This window comes from Coregonus clupeaformis, chromosome 16, assembly GCF_020615455.1.
Source record: "Coregonus clupeaformis isolate EN_2021a chromosome 16, ASM2061545v1, whole genome shotgun sequence".
Classification (NCBI taxonomy): Eukaryota; Metazoa; Chordata; class Actinopteri; order Salmoniformes; family Salmonidae; genus Coregonus; species Coregonus clupeaformis.
Genome location: NC_059207.1, coordinates 29,984,113 through 30,008,247, shown reverse-complemented (window position 1 = coordinate 30,008,247; position 24,135 = coordinate 29,984,113). Strand labels below are relative to the sequence as shown.

Below are 24,135 nucleotides of genomic sequence, written 5' to 3'. Positions count from 1 at the left end.
GTAAAAAGTACATTATTTTCTATAGGAATGTAGTGATGTAAAAGTAAAAGTTGTCAAAAATATAAATAGTAAAGTGAAGTACAGATACCCCAAAAAACTACTTAAGTAGCACTTTAAAGTAATTTTACTTAACCACTGGATGTAAGTACGTTAATGTGTTTGGACCCCAGGATGAGTAGCTGCTGCCTTACCTAATAAATACAAACACATCAGTCTCTGTTTGTCGTAGAAAAGGACAAGTCTTTGAATAGACTATTAATTTTTACCTGCAAAGTACTGAAATCTACCTTTGGAGACCACACCTGCGGGCCTCTGGGTACCCGAAGACATCACCCACTTCCTGTTCACGGCAGCAAACAAACATGGCGGCCACCATGGAGCTGAGATGCTGGGGAGGTGATTGGGGTTTGCCTTCCGTCCACACAGAGTCTCTCATAGTGCTGGTAAATGCGTTCATAAAAAACAAAATTATGATATGACGTTTGTGTCACGAATGTACTGCATGGCTGCATTCCTCATTGTTTTATTTGACAATCTTCACCTATTACGATGATGCAAAACCATCAACAAGACTGAGCTATTTTAGCTAGCTAACGTTAACTAACTGGAAAGTTAGCGAAATATTAGTGGTAGAATCGATATTTGATATTTTGTTTTATCTAATCATGTAGCCTTTTAGAGGCTTTTATTAATGTAAACTTGAACCAACTAACAACATGCACTGTCCGGTATGTCTAACTGGCTGTAGCTAACTAGCTACAGTAGCTAATAGCTGTCAGATGCCATTCTCATTGCTAACATTTCTTCAAGTTCAAGGTCAGCTCTCTCTCGATTTACTACTACTGTCCTCGGTACGACCATTCTCCTGTCTTCTTATGCTTAACTGTGTAGTTATGTAGCCCAGTAGTTAATTTTAACATATCCCTATTTTACTAGGACACTTGCATGATCCCGTTCCCTATAGGCTAGTTGCAGATACTGTATGAACAATGCAAAGAATTTGCACAAGCTCTCATCACAAGGTGACACCGTTCCTGTTGAAAAAGGCTTACAGCTGCCAGATCATTTGCTGGCTGACAGTGTCAACAAAACAATTTTGCATGATTACTATAGGCCTACATGTTTTCTGCACTTCCTCTGTAAAGACTACACTTTTCCTCACAGCCCCCTTTCTGGGCTACTCTTTGCCTAGCCATATCTATTGACTAAAAAGAGAAGATGTTTAACAATCTAAGTTCTTTGTATGAGATACAAAGAACTCAGATTGTTAAATGTCGTCTCTTTTTAGTCAATAGATATGGCTATACTTTGCCATGTGTGTTATCACTGTCACTTGTCCACTAGGACTGCCATATATGTACTGTTGTTCTTGGTGCTTACCAATCAGCTACCCACCATGCTGATAGTCTGCTTTTAGAACTAGAGCCAATGCCAAATGATACTTAGTGATATCTTGTAGGGCCGGGACGATACCAGTATCGCCATATGCGTTAGTATCGTGGCAAGGAAACAAAACGCAAAGCGGATTTAACTTCAGACACACTTTATTTGGATAGTCCATCTGTAGATGCTCTATCAACAAACTATCTGTTGATAAGCAACTGACTATCTGTTGATAAGCAAATGCTGGCTAAGGTTAGGGTAAGGTTTATAATAAGGGTAAGGGTTAAGGTTAGAGTTAGGGTAAGGGTTAGGATAAGGGTTAAGGTTAGAGCTAGGGTTAGTAGATAGTTAGTTGAGATGTTACTGATAGTCTATAGTAGAGCATCTACAGATGGACTATCCAAATTAAGTTTTACTTTAACTTTTTTTGGGAAAACTGCTTAGTTTAAGTTGTCATCTAGAGTCAAATGTATTTATTTTCCAATCTATAGCACACAATCTTTTACATACAGGTTTTTAAAGGACCAAAAACTTTGGTGTGCTTCGTGGTTTAATTTTTGGCATGGAAAAAATATTGCGATACTGGTATTGTCACAGCCCTCATATCTTGCAGAGCTTAACATGCCATACCCCAGAAAGCATACTACTTTGACAACATTGATATGAAAGCACATAATACTCTGACAACATTGATATGAAAGCACATAATACTCTGATAACATTGATATGAAAGCCTACATAATACTCTGACAACATTGATATGAAAGCCTACATAATACTCTGACAACATTGATATGAAAGCCTACATAATACTCTGACAACATTGATATGAAAGCCTACATAATACTCTGACAACATTGATATGATCCTGCCTGGCTAGAGCAAGGGACAGTTCATGACAAATGACCTTAATGTCTTCCACCATTACTCATGGTTATTATTATGTAGGCTTTATAATAAAGTGTTGTTCAGTAAAGTGGTTAATACTCCTATTTCTTGTCAATCCACTGAACAACTAACATATCTCTGCTCTCTCTCAGGCCTATGCCAAGTTCTCTGGAGCCAAGATCATAGTAACTCCCATAGACTGGACGTGGAAGACATTGACAGGTACTGCTGCTTGTTTTAAAATCCAAAGAAACAGAATTCAGTTGTTCTTAGACAAGTAATACCATCATAATTATTTGTAATTTCACCATGTAAAAAAGATCAATAGGCTACTAGGTAGGAATAGATAAATGACTATCTGATGCAAGAGTATCAAATTGACTGCTTACTATACATATAGCACATTGTCAGTGAGAGGTGTTGTCTCTATTCCTGTTCTACTGTAGTTGTATAGTCCATGACATATGGCACAGGATGATAGACACAACCCTACAACCAACACTACAGACACACTGTTTTCCCTCTATCCAACACTACAGGCACACTGTTTTCCCTCTATCCAACACTACAGGCACACTGTTTTCCCTCTATCCAACACTACAGGCACACTGTTTTCCCTCTATCCAACACTACAGGCACACTGTTTTCCCTCTATCCAACACTACAGGCACACTGTTTTCCCTCTATCCAACACTACAGGCACACTGTTTTCCCTCTATCCAACACTACAGGCACACTGTTTTCCCTCTATCCAACACTACAGGCACACTGTTTTCCCTCTATCCAACACTACAGGCACGGTGCCAGAGTTGGTCTGCCAGGGATCCACAATAACCGAACCTGCTCAGATTCTCAACTTCCTGAGAAAACAGGTAAAGTCTCCTTTCTGCCTTCACCATAAATTACCTTTTTAAGAACTATATTTGCGGTGCAGCGCTAACAACAAAGCCTGTGTGTTGTCTACCAGAGGTTTAATGCAGACTATGAGTTGTCGGCGAGGCAGGGAGCAGACACCATGGCCTACATCGCTCTACTGGAGGAGAAACTACGACCAGCCCTGGTAGGAACAACCAGTGTGTGTAGTTGTTGTGTACTGATTGTTGTGGGTGTGTATGTTGTTTTACACTTGGACACATTTTGAAAGTGCAGCAGAGTGTTTTTGTTTGTGTACTGAGTGTTATGTGCCCTGTATTGTGTACTGTATTCTAAATATGTATTCTGTGTGTGTGTGTTGTCCTGTAGTTACACACGTTCTGGGTGGATGCTGAGAACTATGCTAACCTGACTCGGCCGTGGTTCGCCTCCCGCTCTCCCTTTCCCCTCAACTTCCTGGTCCCTGGTCGCCATGCCAGCATGGCCCTGTCCCGGATCCTGCTGACCAAGGGAGAGTCTCCTCTACACACCATCACTGAGGTGGAGGGAAAGGTAGGACAGGAACACACACTGCAGGGACTACTTGATACCATACGATATCCCACCCCTGCATTCTAAGTAAATTCACCTCTCCCCATCCCCTCTATCGTCAGATCTACAGTGAAGCTAAGGAGTGTCTGAATCTGCTTTCCCACAGATTGGGGACGGCCTACTACTTCTTTGGGAACACGTGAGTTCTTGTGTAATTTGGTCAGATGCTAGATTAGGCTGGGTGTGATTATATTATGTGTGGTGTATTAATGTATCTGTCTTTCTCTGTGGCCCAGGCCATGCAGTCTGGATGCGTTTGTGTTTGGCTTTGTAGCTCCCCTCCACAAGGCTAGTCTACCCAGCAGCCCTCTGCAGAGCCACCTCAGACAGCTGGACAACCTCCAGCGCTTCTGTGACCACATACTCAACGCTCACTTCAGCAGTCATCCCGGTGAGACCAGCGCTCTGCCGTGTGTGTGTGTGTGTTTGTCAGTCAGCCTCGGCTGTTTATATGTTGATGATTGCTTCAGGTCCAGGGTATTGGGTAAGGGTTACAGAGAGCCGGTTGTGTTTTTAATAGAACGTGGCAGGGAAAATCTGGTGAACTTCAGGTCTCGCAAAGCAGGATGTACAACTTTTGCCAGGTTGTCATTTGCAACAGGAGCAATACCTAAACCGTCTGTGCATGTATGTGTGTGTGTCGGTGCGTCGACAAACTTACACGGTTTATCGCTTCCTTTGTCTGGGCTGTGATGGAGAGCTTCTGCTGCATTCTGGCATCTCTCTCTCTTTTCTCTGCTCTCTGTATCTCTCTGCTTTCTAGTATAATGGTCTCTCTCTCTCTCTCTCTCTCTCTCTCTCTCTCTCTCTCTCCCTGTTCCTGCTCCCCCCACCCTCTCTCTCCAGGGTCTCCCCAGCCTGTTCAGGAGACGGTGGATGCCAACCTGCAGAAACTCACTCAGCTTGTAAACAAAGAGTCCAACCTCATAGAGAAGGTTCTGCTGCTTTTCTCTGCTTGCATGTGTGTTTGTGTGTGTTGTGTTAGTCATGGAGTATATTGTGGGCATTAGTTAGACACTTTTGTACGTATATCAAGACAAGTTCACTTCTTCTGTGTGTTTATGCACGCTCGCACGTATATGCGTCCGTGAGTGTGTGTTTATATTGTGGTTAGTAACTGTGTTAAACAGTGCATTCAGAAAGTATTCACAGCCGTTGACATTTTCCACATTTTGTTGTGTTAAAACATTTGATTAAAATTGATTTAATTGTCATTTTTGGTCAATGATATACACAAAATACTCTAATGTCAAAGTGGAAGAAATATTCTAACATTTAATGAAAAATAAAACACATCTTTATTAGATCATTATTCACCCCCCCCCCCGAGACAAAACATGTTAGAAACGCCTTTGGCAGCGATTATAGCTCTGGGTAAGTCTCTAAGAGCTTTCCACACCTGGATTGTACAATATTTGCCCATTATTCTTTAAAAAAATATTCAAGTTCTGTCAAGTTGGTTGTTGATCATTGCTAGAAAGACATTTTCAAGTCTTGTCATTCAAGACGATTTAGGTAAAAACTGTAACATTCAATGTCGTCTTTGTAAGCAACTCCAGTGTCTGGTGGAAAGCAGACTGAACCAGGTTTTCCTCTAGGATGTTGTCTGTGCTCAGCTGTATTCCGTTTATTTTTATCCTAAAAAACTCCCCAGTCCTTGTCGACGACAAGCATATCCATAAAATGTATGCACATGAAAATGTATGCACTCACTAACTGTAAGTCGCTCTGGATAAGAGCGTCTGCTAAATGACAAAAAAAATAAAAATACAATAAAATAACATCATGCATCCACCACCATGCTTGAAAATATGAAGAGTGCTACTCAGTGATGTGTTGTGTTGGATTTGCCCCAAACATGATGCTTTGTATTCAGGACAAAACATTTTTAGTTTTTACAATATTACTTAAGTGCCTTGTTGCAAACAGGATGCTTGTTTTGGAATATTTTTTTTCTGCACAAGCTTCCTTCTTTTCACTCTGTCACTTAGGTTAGTATTGTGGAGTAACTGCAATGTTGTTGATCCATCCTCAGTTCTCACATCACAACCATTTTAAAATCACCACTTCCTCTCAGGCAACTGAGTTATGAAGGACGCCTGTATCTTTGTAGTTATTGGCTGTATTGATACACCACCCAAAGCCTAATTAATAACTTCACCATGCTCAAAGGGATATTCAGAGTTAGCTTTATTTTTTATTTTTACACATCTACCAATCGGTGCCCTTCTTTGCGAGCCATTGAGAAACCTCCCTGGTCTTTGTGCTTGAATCTGTTCTTGAAATTCAGTACTCGACTGAGGGACCTTACAGATAATTATATGTGTGGGGTACAGAGATGGGGTAGTCATTCAAAAATCATGTTAAACATTATTATGGAACACAGAATGAGTCCATGCAACTTAGTATGTGATTTGTTAAGCACATTTTTACACCTGAACTTATTTAGGCTTCCCATAACAAAGGGGTGAATACTTATTGACTCAAGACATTTCAGCTTTTCATTTTGTATTAATTTAGAACATGTTCTACAAACAAAATTCCACTTTGACATTATGGGATATTGTGTGTAGACCAGTGACACAAAATCTATATTTAATCCATTTTAAATTCAGGATTTAACACAACAAAATGTGGAAAAAGCCAAGGGTTGTGAATACTTTCTGAAGGCACTGTATGTATGTCTACTGACTGTGTGTGTTCTCCTGCAGATGGATGACAACCTGAGGAGCAGCCCTCAGCACAAACCCCTCAGAGTAGACCCCAGACCCAGCCTGGGCAACAACAAGAGCTCTACCCCTGCCTAACCCCTAACCACTCACCTCTAGCCCTTGACCTCTCACCCCCGACCAGCCTGGTGGATGGGAGGGGTGCTGTATTATACTGAACCTGGTTCAAATACTGTAAATGCCCTAGCCTGAGTGCCAGTCTGTTTTTACTAGCATGCCAACTCTTTCTTACTCATTGACAAGGACAGCAATGGAGTTGGCAAGAGCACAAACAGATCTGGGATCAGGCTACAAATACCCCAGGTTATCCTTTAAATTATGCATTTGATTGTTTTAGACAGTTTATGCCTTGCATGTGTAATTAAAACTGCCCTGAATGGAAACTGTCAGTGAAGTATAATAATGGCAAAATTGTGAAATGCATGGGGAAAGTTTGGAAAAGGGAAACGTTTTAGTGGTTTAGAGCGGAATGCTGAGGACTGCTACCAAATGAGAAGCCTTTAGAACATTGAAAGGCAAGAGGCAGGAAATGAGAAGGCCAGTTGGTTAAAAACGCTCTGAGAGAGAGCTATAATAATGACTTTCTACTGACCTGCTGTTTCTTTCATTTATTTTTCAACCCTTTTCTAACAGATTCTAAAGGATTGAAATGACTGAGGCCCCAATTCATTCAAACCTGCATTGTAGTATGTATTAACACAGGAACATGTTTTCTTTTCTGTAGTCAGGTAATACAAATGCAAAACTCCCCCCACAGGTACATGTACTGTAGATGCTCTCAGGTTTCAGAAATAAGTTGTGTTCATGAGCAGTAGTCGTGTAAACAAGGTTACTGCATAAACACTACTATGGCAGGTTTGATTGAATTTGTTCATAGTTAAGGGCTAAATGTATGCCAAGTATATAATGCAATTATTCTATAGCTCTAGGGTATAATGAAAATAAAAATGCATGGGACACTTATATTTATGTTTGTAATGAACAGTACAGGTTGAATTTCTGCATCATTTTGAGAGATTCTGGTGTAAATTAGGTCATTACTGACAGGCAGGCACTGACACTGATCTACTTGTAGTTGCTGTTGCACAATCCTAAATGATCAGAATAATGCTCTTTCCTCACCTGAGGACTGATTCAACCATTTCTCTGCTGAGACTAGAATTACATCCCAAATGGCACCCTATTCCCTATATAGTGGGCTACTTTTGACCAGAGTGCTATGGGCCCTGATCAAAAGTAGTGCACGATAAAGGGAATACATTGCCTGAAACAGGTTTTCCTCTAGGATTTTGCGTGCCCTTAGCTGCATTTCTTGCTGTCTGTGGTGTTTCCATGCAGACCTGCTGTATCTATGTACATAATCATTAACAGTTAGGATTACTTTATGAGGGCATGTGCTGTATAGCTGTCTAGTTTAAGATCATTTGTGTTCATATAATACAATGCAGATTTAGTTAGTTAGGATGTCGCTTATTTTACTGAGGGAGATGTCTAAGCCTAAAGTTTTCCCTTTAACAAATAGATCATCTTTACAACTGTTGTGTTAAATTAGCAGTGTAAATAGACTTAAGTATATATGTACAGTATGTGTGCTATCATATCTCTGTAGAAGTTACCTAATTTAATGAGCTATAATCCTGCCTCTTCATTAACAGATTAAGTAGTTGTGATCTTAACTTTGTATAATTGTAAATACATTTAAATACTAATCCAATGCATATCATTCAGCATTGTTCCTTTATAACAGTGCTGCTTAGATGATTACAGTTCAACTCTCCTCACATGTGTTTTCATTCTTTAGCTAAGACTGAAGTGAGTTATTGACTACAGTTGGGGTTAATTTATAAAACGTGTTTTAGATTATTGTTCGGCAGTAACACTACATTTGTATACTGTCCTATGAAGGCAAAATGCAGTAACTACGTATTTTCTTTTACTGCAAAATCTGACTTCAGTCTTTTTCTGTCAAGACAGACAGCAATTTCTGATACTCCATGATATATTCTGATCAACTGGCTTGTTCTTGTGTCAGGAAACTAAATACCACATTAATCAGATAATATACCTGGCCATTACAACAGATCAAAGATTTTTGACCAAATTTGTAGTTATTCCATTTTGCCTTTGTAGGGCAGTAGATTGTGAGGTATTTTACTTTCGATATCAATTCATCAAGTCTGATCTCTAATTCATACAAAGAAAAAGGTGTAATGGGTTCGCATAAAGCTTACTTCATTATTCGATTTTTACAATTATTTTCTCTTTTGATCTCTAATTCACCCCATGTTGTGGAATTGTTTTTGTAAAGATTTGTTTTGTTTGATCATGATTTTGTCTATATTAGTTATGTTTTGCTCTACCTACATCACCATCTCCTTGTCTATTATGAGCACGTCATTTTATTTGGGAACATGCCTTGCATTGGACAATGATGGAGAACTCTGCTAACATACTGTATGTCAGAAGTATGTCATTACTGTATGTTTGAAGTATGTCATTACTGTATGTTTGAAGTATGTCATTTGTCTCCCAGTGACATCCAGAGCCATATATTTATATGACTCTGGTGACATCCAGCATCAGCTACTGTAATACTGGCTCTATTCACCTGAATGTTCCATGTTGTTTCCTGTGCTTTGTCTTTGCTGTTGTTTGTTGTTTACTTCCTTTGTTGACCGAATTAACAGTGACTGTTCAGTGCTTAAAGGGAATGTATCCATTAAGTGAATATTGTTCACTTCATGGATACATTCCCTTTAAGCACTACAGAACTAGTTACAACTTTTTTCATCATTTTTTTGTTTTTGGTTTGTGTAAAACAACCATATTTGGGGGGAAATACATGTATAGGACAAAGGGAGACAGTATTAGGAAGGACTGGTACTGTGTGTCTTGATAAGACTGCAGAAGGGATTGTATAGCTGTAAACTACTGTAACCAACTTTATCAGATTAAACTCATGTTTGGAATTGTAATAACACTATTGTCAATTTTTTTCGAGATCAGAAAGTCACAGTTAGGATTTGGCCCATTGTCCTTAGCTGGTCAATACTTTAAGTTAAGGCAACATTAGCAAGTTCATTCACCTGAGGTTTTGTGATGGTATCAAAAACATATAATTATAACCATGATATTGACATTGTAATACGTTATCATATTCCTGGTTCATTCTTTGTGCATGGTTGCAAATGAATACTTTCATTTCAATTTAATAAAAGTATAATCTAACCACCTATTTAATTAGAGTCTGTTGTGAAATGAAGAACAACCTAATTTACAAAATACAAAAATTGCCAATTGCCCCTCTCCTCTTCCCTGCCTCTCACTCGCTCTCCTCTCTGGCTGTGTTGTGGCTGGGTGGGTAAATGTCCTTTTTGTTTTGTCTTGGCAATCATCCCGGAAAATAAAAGTGATTAAACCGTTGGGAAGTTATGCAAAGCCCTGACCTCAGAAATAACCCTATTTGTCTGTCATTAAAACTGATAGAGGACTTTACTAGCCTGGTGCCCATGTGTTTCTCCTCTAGCCTGGTGCCTGTGTGCTTCTGCTCTAGCCTTCCACATGGAAGCCATTAACTGTTTTCTGACCAGCCACACGTTTCACGTCTGTACATGCACCATGGAAACAATGCAGAAAGAAATAAAATAATTTCTCCCTACTTCTCTCTCTTTTGTGAAAGAAAGTTTCAATGGACAGTCAGAGGTGGTGCAGCGCCTGGAAAACAGTCTTGTAATTATGTTGGGAGTGAGATAATAGATATTTCCTTTGGAAAAGGAGAAGGCCTCAGCATAGTTCTGAGATGAGGTTTAGATCAGGCTCTGCTAACTGTTGTTTATTAGAAATGCTTACAGACTAAAGTGGATCTAAAACCTTTTCTCTAACTTTTCAAATAAGCAATAAAACTAGCAGTAGCCTGGGTGTCATTCTGCGTCTGCTTTAACCAACTTCAGCCATCAAATCTGAATATTAAGAAAGGCTCAAGTTGAGATGTGAAGAATAAAAAAAGAACTCCACTGTTCTTGCCTTTTCTAAAGTATGTCCTCTGTGTGTCTGTCTATCTGTCTGTTTATCTGAGCCAGAAGGTATCAGGAGGCATCAGTGTGTTTACTCTTGGCAGTGAAGAGTCTTTCACCTGTGTAGTGTCCTTGGGTCCATCTACGTAATATGTCCCAGTCCATCCATAAGGTTAGGATTTAGGCTTGGGTTAGATAATGTGTTATTGATAGATCAGTAGTGGTAAGAGGACTTCTGAAGCATTTGTCCCTGGCAATACATGTTTTATTCCAGACTAGAAGTGTGTGCAGAAAGGAGGCCCTCTAGTGGTGAAAATGGCCATCTACCAAAACCTAAGGCGACCAACATCTCTGTCCTGCTACTTAGTGGACATGAAGCTAGGGTTAGAGTTGAACCGAGGTGTGGCCGTTAGGCTAGGTTTAGGGTTGCCATTTAGCATTAAAGCTGTAGGAACATTATAATACCATTCTAGGGTTAGGGTTAGGTTTAATGCTAGGGTTAGGGTTGAACCGGGATGTAGACATGAAAAAAAAATGTATGAACTCAATAACTGTAAGTCGCTCTGGATAAGAGCGTCTGCTAAATGACGTAAATGTAAATGTAAATAAGGTTAGGGTGTGGTTGAGGCTGGGTTCAACCCTAACAATAGCCACAACCACAACCACAGCCCTAACTCTTGCCTTAACCCTAACCTCCTGGTTCAACCGTGGTTGAATTTATTATGCCACTGTGTCTTCTTATTGTCTCAGCCATAGGCCTATATATCACGTTGTCAAGGCATATGAACAAACAGGTTATAGGGCAAACAACGCGATTATCACAACACAATATGGCAATTTTTTCCTGGCTTGGCTTCCCCAGTGATTTTACCCACACACAACTACCCTAGCCTCAACCCTTTACTTGACCTCAACCCATGGTCATAGCCATAACCCTAATGCTGGGCACTGAATCATCATCCATTCAGTCTGCCAAAGGTTAGGTGATACAGGACACAGGCAGAAAAAACAGGTGCATTTTTCTTGAATGGGTAGAACTTGTAAAACATGATTAATAGGCATACTTTCTCTAGAAATAGAGTGAGACCACAAAAACACACCAAGAAGCTGAACACCTTCAATCTTAAGGCGGGAGCCAATGGATCTCCACACACAAAAACACAATACACACAACATTAATACAATTTGTTTATTTGCTGTCATCTCAAAAACATAGTTTGTACATTGCTTGCTTGCACTTGAAGGTACAAATAATATATCCAGTTTAATGTCAGTCCACACTTTAATGAGGTGATCAGAGTGCGAGCATATGAGAGTGCGAGCAAGCCTCTTCAAGTTCTTCAAAAGCACTTCATAAGTACAATTAATAATGATTATTGTTATTCTTAAGCCTTCATCAGTAACAACATAGAGTGGCTTTTCACCTCCCACTGGGAACACACTGGTTGAATCAATGTTGTTTCCACGTAATTTCAATTAAATTATGTTGAACCAACGTGGAATAGACGTTGAACTGACGTCTGTGCCCAGTGGACTGAATAGCGGAGGTCATGAATATGCATGATCACAGATGAGGAAGTAGATGACAGGGGATTTGAATGTAGAGATGTTAGTAGTTTCAATCTCAGCATGGTAATGGCTATTATTCATGTACAGGTAAATAATAATCTCACACAGACAACATCATGTTTGAGTTGAGATATTTCCCTTTTTTATAACACAGACTTAATATCAGCACAGCATATGGCATACACTAATTTCCCTGACTATCTTCCACAATACTGCATTTTGACGTATAGTACGAGTTCACCAACAGTTAGCTAGCAGGAACGGTATATAGTGCATGAATACATTAGTAGAAAAGGTACACACATACAATAAGTAATAAACACACACACACACTACTTCACCTCACTGCAAATCCCAGATAAAGCACACACACACACAGACACACACACACACACACACACACACACACACACACACACACACACACACACACACACACACACACACACACACACAATACACACACACTTAGTGTGTGTGTGATGCTTGCAGTGTACTACAGTACAACACCAACATTAGACCAGTCACACAACTGCAGATATACTGTACTAGAAGGACTATGTACAGGAATAAATTCATAAATTATTGCACTTGTTGGCCCATTGCATCACACAGCCAAAGCTATGAGGATGCACTTAATTCTAATTATATCTATAACATAGATAACATACACCCTTAGAGATATAAATATAGATAATTCAATGTCTTCATGCAACTTTTCTTTTTTGAACCTTTCATTTTCTATCCAAAGACACTAGACGATGCAAAACAAACTACAGACTGTTTTTTTGTTGCCACAATTACATATATCATATGTATGTACTTATTCACCTAATATGTGATAGATTATATTTACTGGGAGGTGCAGGACTGTCAGGACATACTATATGTAAAGGACAATTTGCTTCAGCCAAGGATGGAGACAATAACAACATGATTCTTACATGTATAAGCTGTTCAGGGATGTGGAAAAGGTGCACTTTCTTAGGTATATGAAATATTGACACCATTCTCCCTAAAAATATTGTTTCAGAGGATATTGATGTTTATCCAGTCAGACAGACTCGATCAGGGCTTCAGTATCCATCTGTCATAACATATAATATCTTGGCTGTGTTCATTTTTTATTTTCTTTCTCTATTCGGAAGTGGACATGAGGGAAGGGTTGGTTTGTAGTTTGGGTAAAGATAACTGTAAGGGTCTGGTTAGAACAACACAACTTAGGTTATTGGTCATTTGACATCATTTGTGTCATTTTTCTTAATAAGGCTTGGAAAAGAGGATCTATTCAGTTTTGCAGAAATGTAGACACTCATCAGATGACATATCAGGACTACTAATACAAATACACATGTACAGTATACAGTACTCACAGACACAATGTAGTATATTCATGAAATATGAAATAAATGTGGCAGGTGAGCACAAAGGAGAAGAGGCCATGTTGGAAATACTAAAAGGCCACATTTTTTTTTTTTAATCCAAGGTAAATTATTGAGATTTATCACACTGCCACACTCACACACACACACACACACACACACACACACACACACACACACACACACACACACACACACACACACACACACACACACACACCGCAAACAGAAATGAACTACCACCTACCAGTTTGTCTACAGTACACGGAATAATAGCTTTTGGCTGCGGCAGAAGACAATATGTAACACAAACATAATAAATGCATAAACTTTATCCCCTGCAAGTGTGTCCGGCAAGTTTTAGGATGGACATTAAAAACACTGACAAAGCTATGGGTTCGTTTAGAATTAGATTACAAGTCTTTGAAGCCAGTTGGAAGGCTATTGTGCAGTAAGTGCATGGACCACACATTGAATTCTAACAGCCTTTACAAGCATAATGTTTTATGTTGTAAGGTAAGCTAAAGAGGATAATGCATGTTTGTAGTGTCATATCATCAGCCATCCTGTAATAGGCCTACACAGACATACTCATCAGACATATTCAGACCCTCTGTGTTTCTAGGTAAAGGTGTACCTCAACACAGCTATAGAGGGACATACATTGATTGCTTGCCTGGTCACAGATCAGTGCTCTTGCCAACTCCATTGTTGCCATTGCAAAGCCATGTTTGGCATGACAATTCCATAAGGAGTTGGCAAGAGAACAGAAACAGACTGGCACCCAGGCTGATGTACGATGATAAAAAGTGGTCAGATGACACATCAGAATACTACAAGACAGGGGTGCACAACTCCAGTCCGCAGTCCTGCTGGGTATCCTTCCATCCTGGCACTTAACTGATGGACTACTGTAACTGATTGGCCAGAGAGTGCACCTACAGTATCTATACAAGTCAATCTCTGATTAAAAGGCAAGGAGGAAAATCTGCCTTTACTGCAGCCATTCAGGACCTTAGTTGTGCACCCCTACTTTAAGACTACAGCTGAGTCGCAAATGGCACCCTTTTCCCTATAAAGTACACTACCTTTGACTAGAGCCCTATGGGCCCTGGTCAAAAGTAGTGCATTATATAGGGAAAGGGTGCCATTTGGGATGCAAACTATATCTAAGGGACTGGGTATCTTGGCAACAGAGGGAGTGGGAGGAGCCACTAACAGTTACAGGCGGGCTGCTGGAGGGGCGGGGCGCTGTCTGTCAGTTTGGTGCTAGGCGTTCCCGTGGTAACGGCAGGATCAGTGTCCAGGCTCTCGGACATCCTGTCACAGATGATGTCAACGAGGCGCTCAAAGGTCTGCTTGACATTGATGTTGTCCTTGGCACTTGTTTCAAAGAACTCAAAACCTGCGGAGTAATCGCGAGGGAGAGAAGGAGATAAATAGTATATGAACATTGTAGATGATGTTTACAAGAAGTAAATTGTCCACATAAAGCCCGTCAAATGATGTACGTTATGTTTAAAATAAGTCAATGGCACCAGTGCTGTGAATCAGCATGAGCTAACGCATTATAATGCTCCGTATCTGACTGTTGAACATTCGATGTGTTCATTATTTCATCTCTGCCACTATAAAGTGTCCCTGATCAATCAAATGACAGCAGCTCACCCAGTTGTTCTGCCAGCTGTCTCCCACTGTCTGCAGCCACCACCCTCTCCTCCTCCATGTCACACTTGTTCCCAGCCAGCACCACCTGGGCGTTGTCCCACGAATAGGTCTTAATCTGGGTCGACCTGCACACACACACACAGTCACACACACACACACACACACACACATACACACACACAGAAGAAAACAGGAACTCAAACTCAAAACAGAGCACTGCATCTATCTACTAAATGCTATAGGCAACAAGCTGATACAGTAAACAACAACATATCTCCTCCATCAAACCAACAGAATGGTGACAGACACCGCCGTCCTGCTTCTAGCTCCTAGCCAACTTTGCAGTTTTGTGAATTTTTTGTGTTATGTCCATACTGTCTATACACACCATTTATATATATAGTTATATTCTGGACTCTGACATTGCTCGTTCTGATAGTTTCTTGTTTTTTAATTTTTGTATTATGTGTGTATTGTTATTGTATTGCTAGGTATTACTGCTGGAGCTAGAAACATAAGCATTTCGCTGTACCTGCAATAACATCTGCACACAGTAGTGTACCGTGATGTCAGCACTACTCAGTCCAGGTCAGACTGGTCATACGAGTTCAGATATAGGTCAATTCACATCTGACTGTTGACTGATGATATTATTCACAATGACATCCTGGTCAAAAACAGCTGCTCTGAAATGGGGTTTGCACTGAATGTTTATAATCTTCCTCTAGTCTAGCCTATATTTAGTGGTGAAATAATTACTGGTATCTATGTTTATCTCTCACAATTATTAGTTCTGTGTTTCAATGGTCAATAACCAGGAGAGCAGCAGTGTTTCTGTGATAAGCCCAGCGTGCCTCCGTCACTGTCCGGAGACAACTGCGTCACACACAGGAAATTAGTGTGTGTCAGGACAGGAGCTCATTCACACACATCTTGGCAGGGAACGAGCCGTTGCCATGGAAAACATGTATCTTTACCCTCAACCTTCTAACCAGGAAGAATAATGGAAAATAAGAATGGAATAAAGCCTACCATAAGAAGAAGTCTGTTCAGGTTGTTCGTTCAGAATAATAAAGGATGACATATGTATCATGCTTTATAACATCCTAATATATAGTCTCATAAGTCATTATAGTTAATGATCTATAAAACATCATACAGGGTTTCATTACCACTTATCAGTTATTATGGATGCTTATAGTCAGTGTTATAACACATTATAAAGGATGTTATATAGCATTATATGTATGTACTTCATAGAAAGTGCTAAGGCTTTAGTGAACAAGCTCACTGATTTGAACAGCTCCAAGATAATGACAGTCATTAGCTAACTAGTATCAAGACTTCAGAATAGAGCAGTTCAAGATTCTACAGTAGCTGCTGTTAAATTAGATTGCATTGCAATGTCTCATACAGAGAGCCTGTTAAATAAATGAGTTTTCTTCCTTTCTTAGCAGTTAGTCATCCGACAGTACATCAGTGCGTTGCCGTAGTGATCGTGAGCGCCCCTTTCCTCTATGTGCTCCCATAATCCTGTTGGGCTGTGAGGGTGAGATAAGGCCACAGCAGTGAGGTGTAAACATGCTACAGGGAGGGAGGGGTCACAACGTCTGGCCACAACACCTGGATCTACACAACCACAGGGAACAGAGATGTTTAACCTGTCTACTTTCTACACAGATGCCCTACTCAACATACCAACACTAGTGTTGATGTGACACGCCCATACTGTACACTCAAAGAAAAAACACAGTAGTCAAAATCACATTCTCTCTACACAATTGAGAAAACATTTTTCTTTTTGTTTCACCTTGAGACATTTAATCGTTTTGTCAAGTGCATCCATCAAAACATTCTCTTTCTTAAACTATTCTGGTAGAGTTTATCTCAGAAACCTGGTCATTGGATGTAGTCTATCACAGTGCCATCCGTTTTGTCTCCAAAGCCCCATATAATACCCACCACTGTGACCTGTACGCTCTTGTTGGCTGGTCCTCACTACATATTCGTCGCCAAACCCACTGGCTCCAGGCCATCTATAAATCACTGCTAGGCAAATCCCCGCCTTATCTTAGCTCATTGGTCACCATAGCAACACCCACCCGTAGTCTGCGCTCCAGCGGGTATATCTCACTGGTCATCCCCAAAGCCAACACCTCCTTTGGCGCAATTCCCTTCCAGTTCTCTGCTGCCAATGACTGGAACAAATTGCAAAAATCTCTGAAGCTGGAGACACTTATCTCCCTCACTAATTTTAAGCATCAGTTGTCAGAGCACCTTACCGATCACTGCACCTGTACACAGCCCATCTGAAATTAGCCCGCCCAACTACCTCATCCCTATATTGTTATTTATTTTGCTCATTTGTACCCCAGTATCTCTATTTGCACATCATCTCTTGCACATCTATCATTCCAGTGTTAATACTAATTGTAATTATTTTGCACTATAGCCTATTTTATTGCCTTACCTCCATAACTTGCTCATTTGTACCCCAGTATCTCTATTTGCACATCATCTCTTGCACATCTATCATTCCAGTGTTAATACTAATTGTAATTATTTTGCACTATAGCCTATTTTATTGCCTTACCTCCATAACTTGCTAAATTTGCACACACTGTATATATATGTATTTCTGTTGTATTTTTTTGACTTTGTTTTGTTTTACCCCATATGTAACTCTGTGTTGTTGTTTTTATCACACTGCTTTGCTTTATCTTGGCCAGGTCGCAGTTGTAAATGAGAACTTGTTCTCAACTGGTTTACCTGGTTAAATAAAGGTGAAAAAAAAAATAAAAAAAATAAAAATAAATTGTGACTGATGATATTGACTTCTCTTGCGTTCTTATTTCTAGGAATAAATCATGTCGAATCCAGGATACAGGAAAGATACAGTACAGGGTGCGGTAGTGTAGGTACTCAGTATTCAGATGGAAATAGCTTTTGTGGCTCACAAAGACAGCGATTCGTGACTTTCCTTGGCCTACCCAGGGACCCCCCCACACAGATGGGCCAGTGGCTCTCTGACAACAAGCACTCTAATCAATACGCTTAGATAAGGAGATACTGACAGGGATGAAGGTCAGCTATTTGGGTCTGTTTCTTCACAGGGAGAAATCTTCTACTCATCCTGTCTCAATACAACCCAACAACAACACACTGTTGTCCATAAAGATACGTAGTCTTTCTGAGAATCTTGTTTTAACATATACAGTATGTAAACAATACTTAAAACAAAACATGTCATCTGAAGTTGCTTCCTTACCTCCTGTATTTCATGATACAAAATACTGACACAAAATTGCAGCCCTTCCAACGTGCTGATGAAAGCTGTTAATGCTGACACGTATTAGTTTTCAATTATAAAGTAAACTGTGCTATTTAACATGAATTTTCCTCTTTGAGAGGGTGAAATTGTTTTCTACCCCAGTAGAACTCACCAGTCCTGCACACAATGGAAGGACTCCTCATTGGTGATGTCATACATAAGGATGAAGCCCATGGCTCCGCGGTAGTATGCAGTAGTGATGGTCCGGTACCGCTCCTGTCCTGCCGTGTCCTGGAGAGAGATACAGAACATTGTTGCTGGTCACAAACACATGCACACAAGCATGGATGTAGGCAGGCAGTCAGGCACACACACACACAGTCACACATAGTCACTCACAGTAAGTCACACAGAAAGTCTCCCATCCTTCATGTGTATATTTATTCTGGACTGGTTTGGCTGGTTGTGATTATCATGTATCCTGCATCGCTGGTTGGTTTGGCTAGCTGTAATGATCATGTATCCTGCATCGCTGACTGGTTCGGCTAGCTGTGATGATCATGTATCCTGCATCGCTGAATGGTTTGGCTAGCTGTAATGATCATGTATCCTGCATCGCTGACTGGTTTGGCTAGCTGTGATGATCATGTATCCTGCATCGCTGAATGGTTTGGCTAGCTGTGATGATCATGTATCCTGCATCGGTGACTGGTTTGGCTAGCTGTAATGATCATGTATCCTGCATCGCTGACTGGTTTGGCTAGCTGTGATGATCATGTATCCTGCATCGCTGAATGGTTTGGCTAGCTGTGATGATCATGTATCCTGCATCGCTGAATGGTTTGGCTAGCTGTGATGATCATGTATCCTGCATCGGTGACTGGTTTGGCTAGCTGTAATTATCATGTATCCTGCATCGCTGGCTGGTTTGGCTAGCTGTGATTATTATGTATCCTGCATCGTTGGCTGGTTTGGCTAGCTGTAATTATCATGTATCCTGCATCGCTGGCTGGTTTGGCTAGCTGAGATTATCATGTATCCTGTATCGCTGACTAGTTTGGCTAGCTGTGATTATCATGATGGTCATTATCTATTCACAGATTCTAGAGGTTCAAGTCTCCCGAGTAAATGAATAATGCACTGTGATCAATAAATCAAATCATCCAAATCACTCTCCATGTCTGCAGGGCCCATCCCAAACAGAGCATTTGATACAAGCACAACAGGGTGTTTGGTGATGTCTCCACACCCCATGGGAAGCAGACCATTCATTTCAAACAGTTTGATCCGATATACTGTAGCTAACCATTGAAATAGAAATACATTTCAGACGCCATGCTGATTAGTCACTGTGGTGGCTGAGACCTACTGGACATATCATACTGATTATGTCATGTCTATGGGCTTACAATAAACCTCTTGTATAGGGGCACTCAGTAGTGTGCTATTTCCACTGCGAGGAGGTTACATTAGCTACAGAGAGAGGCCTGCTCTGCTCTCTCTGTGAATATGGCTATAATTGTGTCTGTGTGTTAGCCAGAGGACATCTCTGACCTTCAAAAGCACACACAGCTCAGAGGCTGTCTACCTCAATCTCCCTCATACAGCAGCTGGAAGCAATGGAAACCCACAAATATACACACTAAGGTATGGACGTATGTGTAGATGTTCAGGTGTGTGTGTCTATATATCCGTGTGAACAATGAACTGTAGTATTTTTTTGTACAATACAATACAATATGCACAGTAGGCCTATAGCATTACCTAATTCTATATCATGTTTTTTAAGGAAATAATTGTAGCCTTTTTTTTTATTCTGCAAATGGTTATCTTTTTTTGAAGACTGTGACATTCCTTTACATTAAACATTCATCTAGACAATGCTTTGACTGCTGACTTTCCTCTTGGCTGAATACTGAAGACATACTGTATGCATCCACACATTTCCCTACCCTATCGATTCAGGGCCAAGTGCTTGACAATGACTCTTTTAATCTTGGGGCTATTTGAGTGGGCAGCTTTGCTTGTTCTTAGCTAAAAGACACAGCAAGACAGAAAAATCCTGCTGAGTCCAGTGAACAGGAGCTCCATTAGAAACAAACTGACTGAGTTTATTTATGCATCGCCATGGCACCACAGAGCAGTTTACACTGTGAATAAGCCCAAGAAATGGACAGAATCTTTAGTACAGTCCGTGAAGAGTGACAGTTGGCCATCTTATTTGAATCTTACTGGTAAATTCTGGTATACTGTGGCTTGTCAGGAATAGTACAGTACTCAAACAGCCCAATTAGAAAACCTAGAGCTATTCAATTGAATGCTCTCTCTGGCAATCTTGCCTCTGTTAGAACCGCTTGTTTTTGCTTAACTGACAAAAACCCATTACCCTTTTTAAACTGTTTACATTCAACCCTCAGCTGATTAACTGCTACAGTCCTGTCTGGGAACAATGAATTGGCAGAACAGACAGTAAATATGACAGCAAACAGCATTGCCTCTATAGGAGAGAGAGAGTGGGTGTTTGGAGGAAGCAGGCTTTCAATTGTAACCTTAGCTGTCTCAGAGGTGCTCAGAAACTCATTGAACTCCAAATCTCCTAATAAAAAAAGCTGTAGGCGAGGTTGGACCCCCACAGGAGGAGAACACAGTCTGAGAGGAGTGTTGTTCAGTGATGATGTTCTTCAGCTGAGGGTTATTAGCATCCTGCCAACAATGACACATCCATCTGTCTCCGTTCTCTACACTGCCCTGCCTCGCATTCAATTACTGTAGGCCTCGTTCATTCATCTTAGCAGCACAATCCACCTCAAATGTTTAATGTCAAATGTCACATTTCATGTTATTGTGACTGGATCCTAGTCTGCACATTGGCTTTTAGAAATATATAACAATGTAGAATGGCAGTATCATTACAAGCTTTAAGGGATTGGGGTTTAAAGTGATTTATAAACCCCAATCCCTTGAAGCTTGTAACGATACTGCCTTCTACATTGTTATAGATTTCTAACAGCCAACGTGCAGACTAACCTGTGACAGGTTGTGACTAGATGCACACTTGTAGTTAAACTTAACAAACATACATTTGGGGGAATGTTTTAACAAATCTTGACAGCGAGGGAAATAACCAATCTAAATTACCATTCCTAAACTAAGGCAATTGGGTACGCCAATACTGCAGTTGAATGAATAGCTCATATTTGTGCACATTGTAGTTGAATTGCTTCACCTACAGTACACTAGACATTATCTATCCCAATAGTGAGTACCCTGGACTCTAGCGACAGACCTACCCAGATCTGCAGTTTGATCATCTTGTCGTTCTTGTAGACGGTCTTGACTTTGAAGTCGATGCCCACGGTGCTGACGAAAGCTGAGGTGAAGGCATCGTCAGCATAGCGGAACAAGAAGGAGGTTTTACCCACGCTGCTGTTGCCAATGATCAGCAGTTTGAACATGTAGTCAAAGTTCTGGTCCCCGCCCTCCTTCCCTTGAGTGGTCCCCTGAGTGGCAGCCATCTGGAAAGACCAGGAGTCGTAGTGTCAAAGGTCATGACAAATATGAAATAAACTCATTGGAATTAGAAATGGCACTCTAAGGTTTAGATATGTTGCATGGAAGAGGGACGTCACAGATATGTAAAATAAGATATTATTAAAATGATCACACACCAACACACCAGCCTCTCAGATAGGTGTTAAAAGCATACAGACTGTGTCTGATGGCAGATGGCTTTGTGGGACAAACCAGAAGAGCATTACACACCCTGGGTAGGTGAAGAGTCCACCTGTGTTCTACATCCTCACATCTATGTGCCTGCCAATGAACATCAGTCAGATCCTTCACAAGCAATCCATACCCAGCAGGGTATGGAAGGTGTCTGATCAATTAGGCTTGGATTTATCAATGGGTACGCCAATCAATTCAACAATCCAACAATTATTGACAAAAACCAAATGTGGAATGGTTCATGTTTCTTGCGAAATTCGTCTGCATTTGTCAGCCTTCTATAGAACTAGAACTAGAACTAGAACTAGAACTAGAACTAGAACAACTAGAACTAGAACTAGAACTAGAACTAGGCTACAGCAGACATCTTTGTTCCTAGTAGCCTAAATGTTTCACTGTGCATCAGCAATTTGCCATGTCAAGCACGTGCCTGTTCTGTTAAACGGAGAATAATTCTTTCGGTTTTACATCAAGCAAGCCTAAACTGCATTATTAACAACACTGTACTATATATGTACAATGTTTCGTAAACAAAATGTTCTATTACCGATACAATAATCTAACTATATACGGACACAGTATTTTAGGTGTTTTATGTGCTAATTCCGTTAAGAAATGTTATGATGACGACGAAAATACACTATTCCATTTTGCTACATAGATGTAGGCTAGTCCTCGTAAATTCGATAAAACCTTGCAGAATTTTGGAACATCGGAAATACAGCTTAGGTCAATCAAGTTCATTCCGGAATTCTATCACAGTCTAGCAAAAAATTGACATGATGTAGAATTTTTAGTTTTTTATCATAGCAAACCAACCTGCTTCGAAGGCTTCGTGTCAGTCAGTGGCTTTTCCTCGTTTATATATCAGGCTATGTTTTTATATAAATAATTTTTTACTGTAGAAGACGGTTCGTTCAGAGCCGCGACAATTTCAGCACCTAGGAGCTGTCCCTGTGTTCGGAAGCTGAACTGTCCGGGCCAAGCGCGAGCCAGTGTTCGTTCGTTGTAAAGCGTAGTAAGCGCATTCGACGTCAAAGTTCACAATATGGGTCTTGTAGTCTTTATAATGCCAAAAGGGTGACTGCATTATTCAGCATGCAACACAGTCACTTTGACAACATTAATTTTGACAAACTCCAGATTATAATATTTTTCATAAATTGATATTTTTGTAAACATTTTCATTAATCTAATAAAGTATTTTGGCAATTATACAATTTCCTCTGTGGTATTACCAAAAACGATGCTTGCTCTTAGAATAAACAATATAACATTTCAGAAATGTAAAGCACAATTACAATGTGCATTTAGCCTAATGATGATGTGTATTGAGTCATTCTAAAGTCAACGTTTTCATCTAGATACCATATGACCTTTATGGGAACTGCAGTACTTGGATGGGGGATGTGAGAAAATGTGGGAAATATTTGTATATTGCCGCACAAGCTTGGATTCTGCACCTCCCTCCTATCTGCCTCTCATCTCAGCACCACACACACAGGATGCTGAGACTGAAACTACAGTAATAGATGCCAAACACTGGTGTAGATTAAACCTTGTCCTGACCTGGACCAAAATGTACTTCCAATGGGAATTCTCCATTAAGACAGTCCAGGACCAGGCTAGGAAACCAGCCCTTATTAAACAGGCCCTAGCCAAGTAGAAGGGTAAGGAAACCAACATGTAATTTTGTAATTTTGGTGAACTATCCCTTTAATGTTTATTTTGTGAGACTTCTTTCCAGTTATTGGTAAGATTTCACATTTGTAGCTATTTCTGTCACTTCACCTACTGTGACGAATAGGTATGAAGACCGTTCTGTTTTAAAATAGGCCTACATTGACATTCAAAGTTATTGAGACATGGTATTTGGGACCTGGAAATCTAATCACACACACGTGCATGCACGCACACACACACACACACACTATGCAATATTTAATAATATGTCATCCTAGTCAACAGCCCCTCCACATTTCACTCAGCCCATTATCATCTGTGACAGGCTCCCATGGCTGCTGTTCTGGACAACTGGACCA

General features: G+C 40.3%; 2 protein-coding genes across 3 annotated transcripts; one reads left to right on the top strand and one right to left on the bottom strand.

The window, feature by feature from the left end:
• The first annotated feature begins 329 nt into the window (after window positions 1-329).
• On the top strand, window positions 330-10,122 carry LOC121584945 (metaxin-3). Of its 2 annotated transcripts, XM_041901211.2 has the most exons (9): window positions 331-443; window positions 2,424-2,493; window positions 3,067-3,143; window positions 3,239-3,331; window positions 3,514-3,696; window positions 3,798-3,874; window positions 3,972-4,126; window positions 4,582-4,670; window positions 6,447-10,122. In XM_041901211.2, the coding sequence occupies exons 1-9, from the start codon at window positions 363-365 to the stop codon at window positions 6,540-6,542; spliced, it is 921 nt and encodes a 306-aa protein (XP_041757145.1). In that variant the 5' UTR covers window positions 331-362; the 3' UTR covers window positions 6,543-10,122. The 2 variants fall into 2 exon arrangements, with proteins under 2 accessions (XP_041757146.1, XP_041757145.1); XM_041901212.2 differs by lacking the exon at window positions 4,582-4,670 and having other exon boundaries at window positions 330-443; window positions 6,447-6,536.
• Window positions 10,123-11,652: 1,530 nt separating this feature from the next.
• LOC121584946 (ras-related protein Rab-3C) lies at window positions 11,653-23,094 on the bottom strand. The gene is made up of 5 exons (XM_041901213.2): window positions 22,913-23,094; window positions 21,658-21,882; window positions 18,540-18,658; window positions 15,097-15,221; window positions 11,653-14,833 (listed from the first exon to the last, which is right to left on the bottom strand). The coding sequence occupies exons 2-5, from the start codon at window positions 21,880-21,882 to the stop codon at window positions 14,643-14,645; spliced, it is 660 nt and encodes a 219-aa protein (XP_041757147.1). The 5' UTR covers window positions 22,913-23,094; the 3' UTR covers window positions 11,653-14,642.
• Window positions 23,095-24,135: the final 1,041 nt, after the last annotated feature.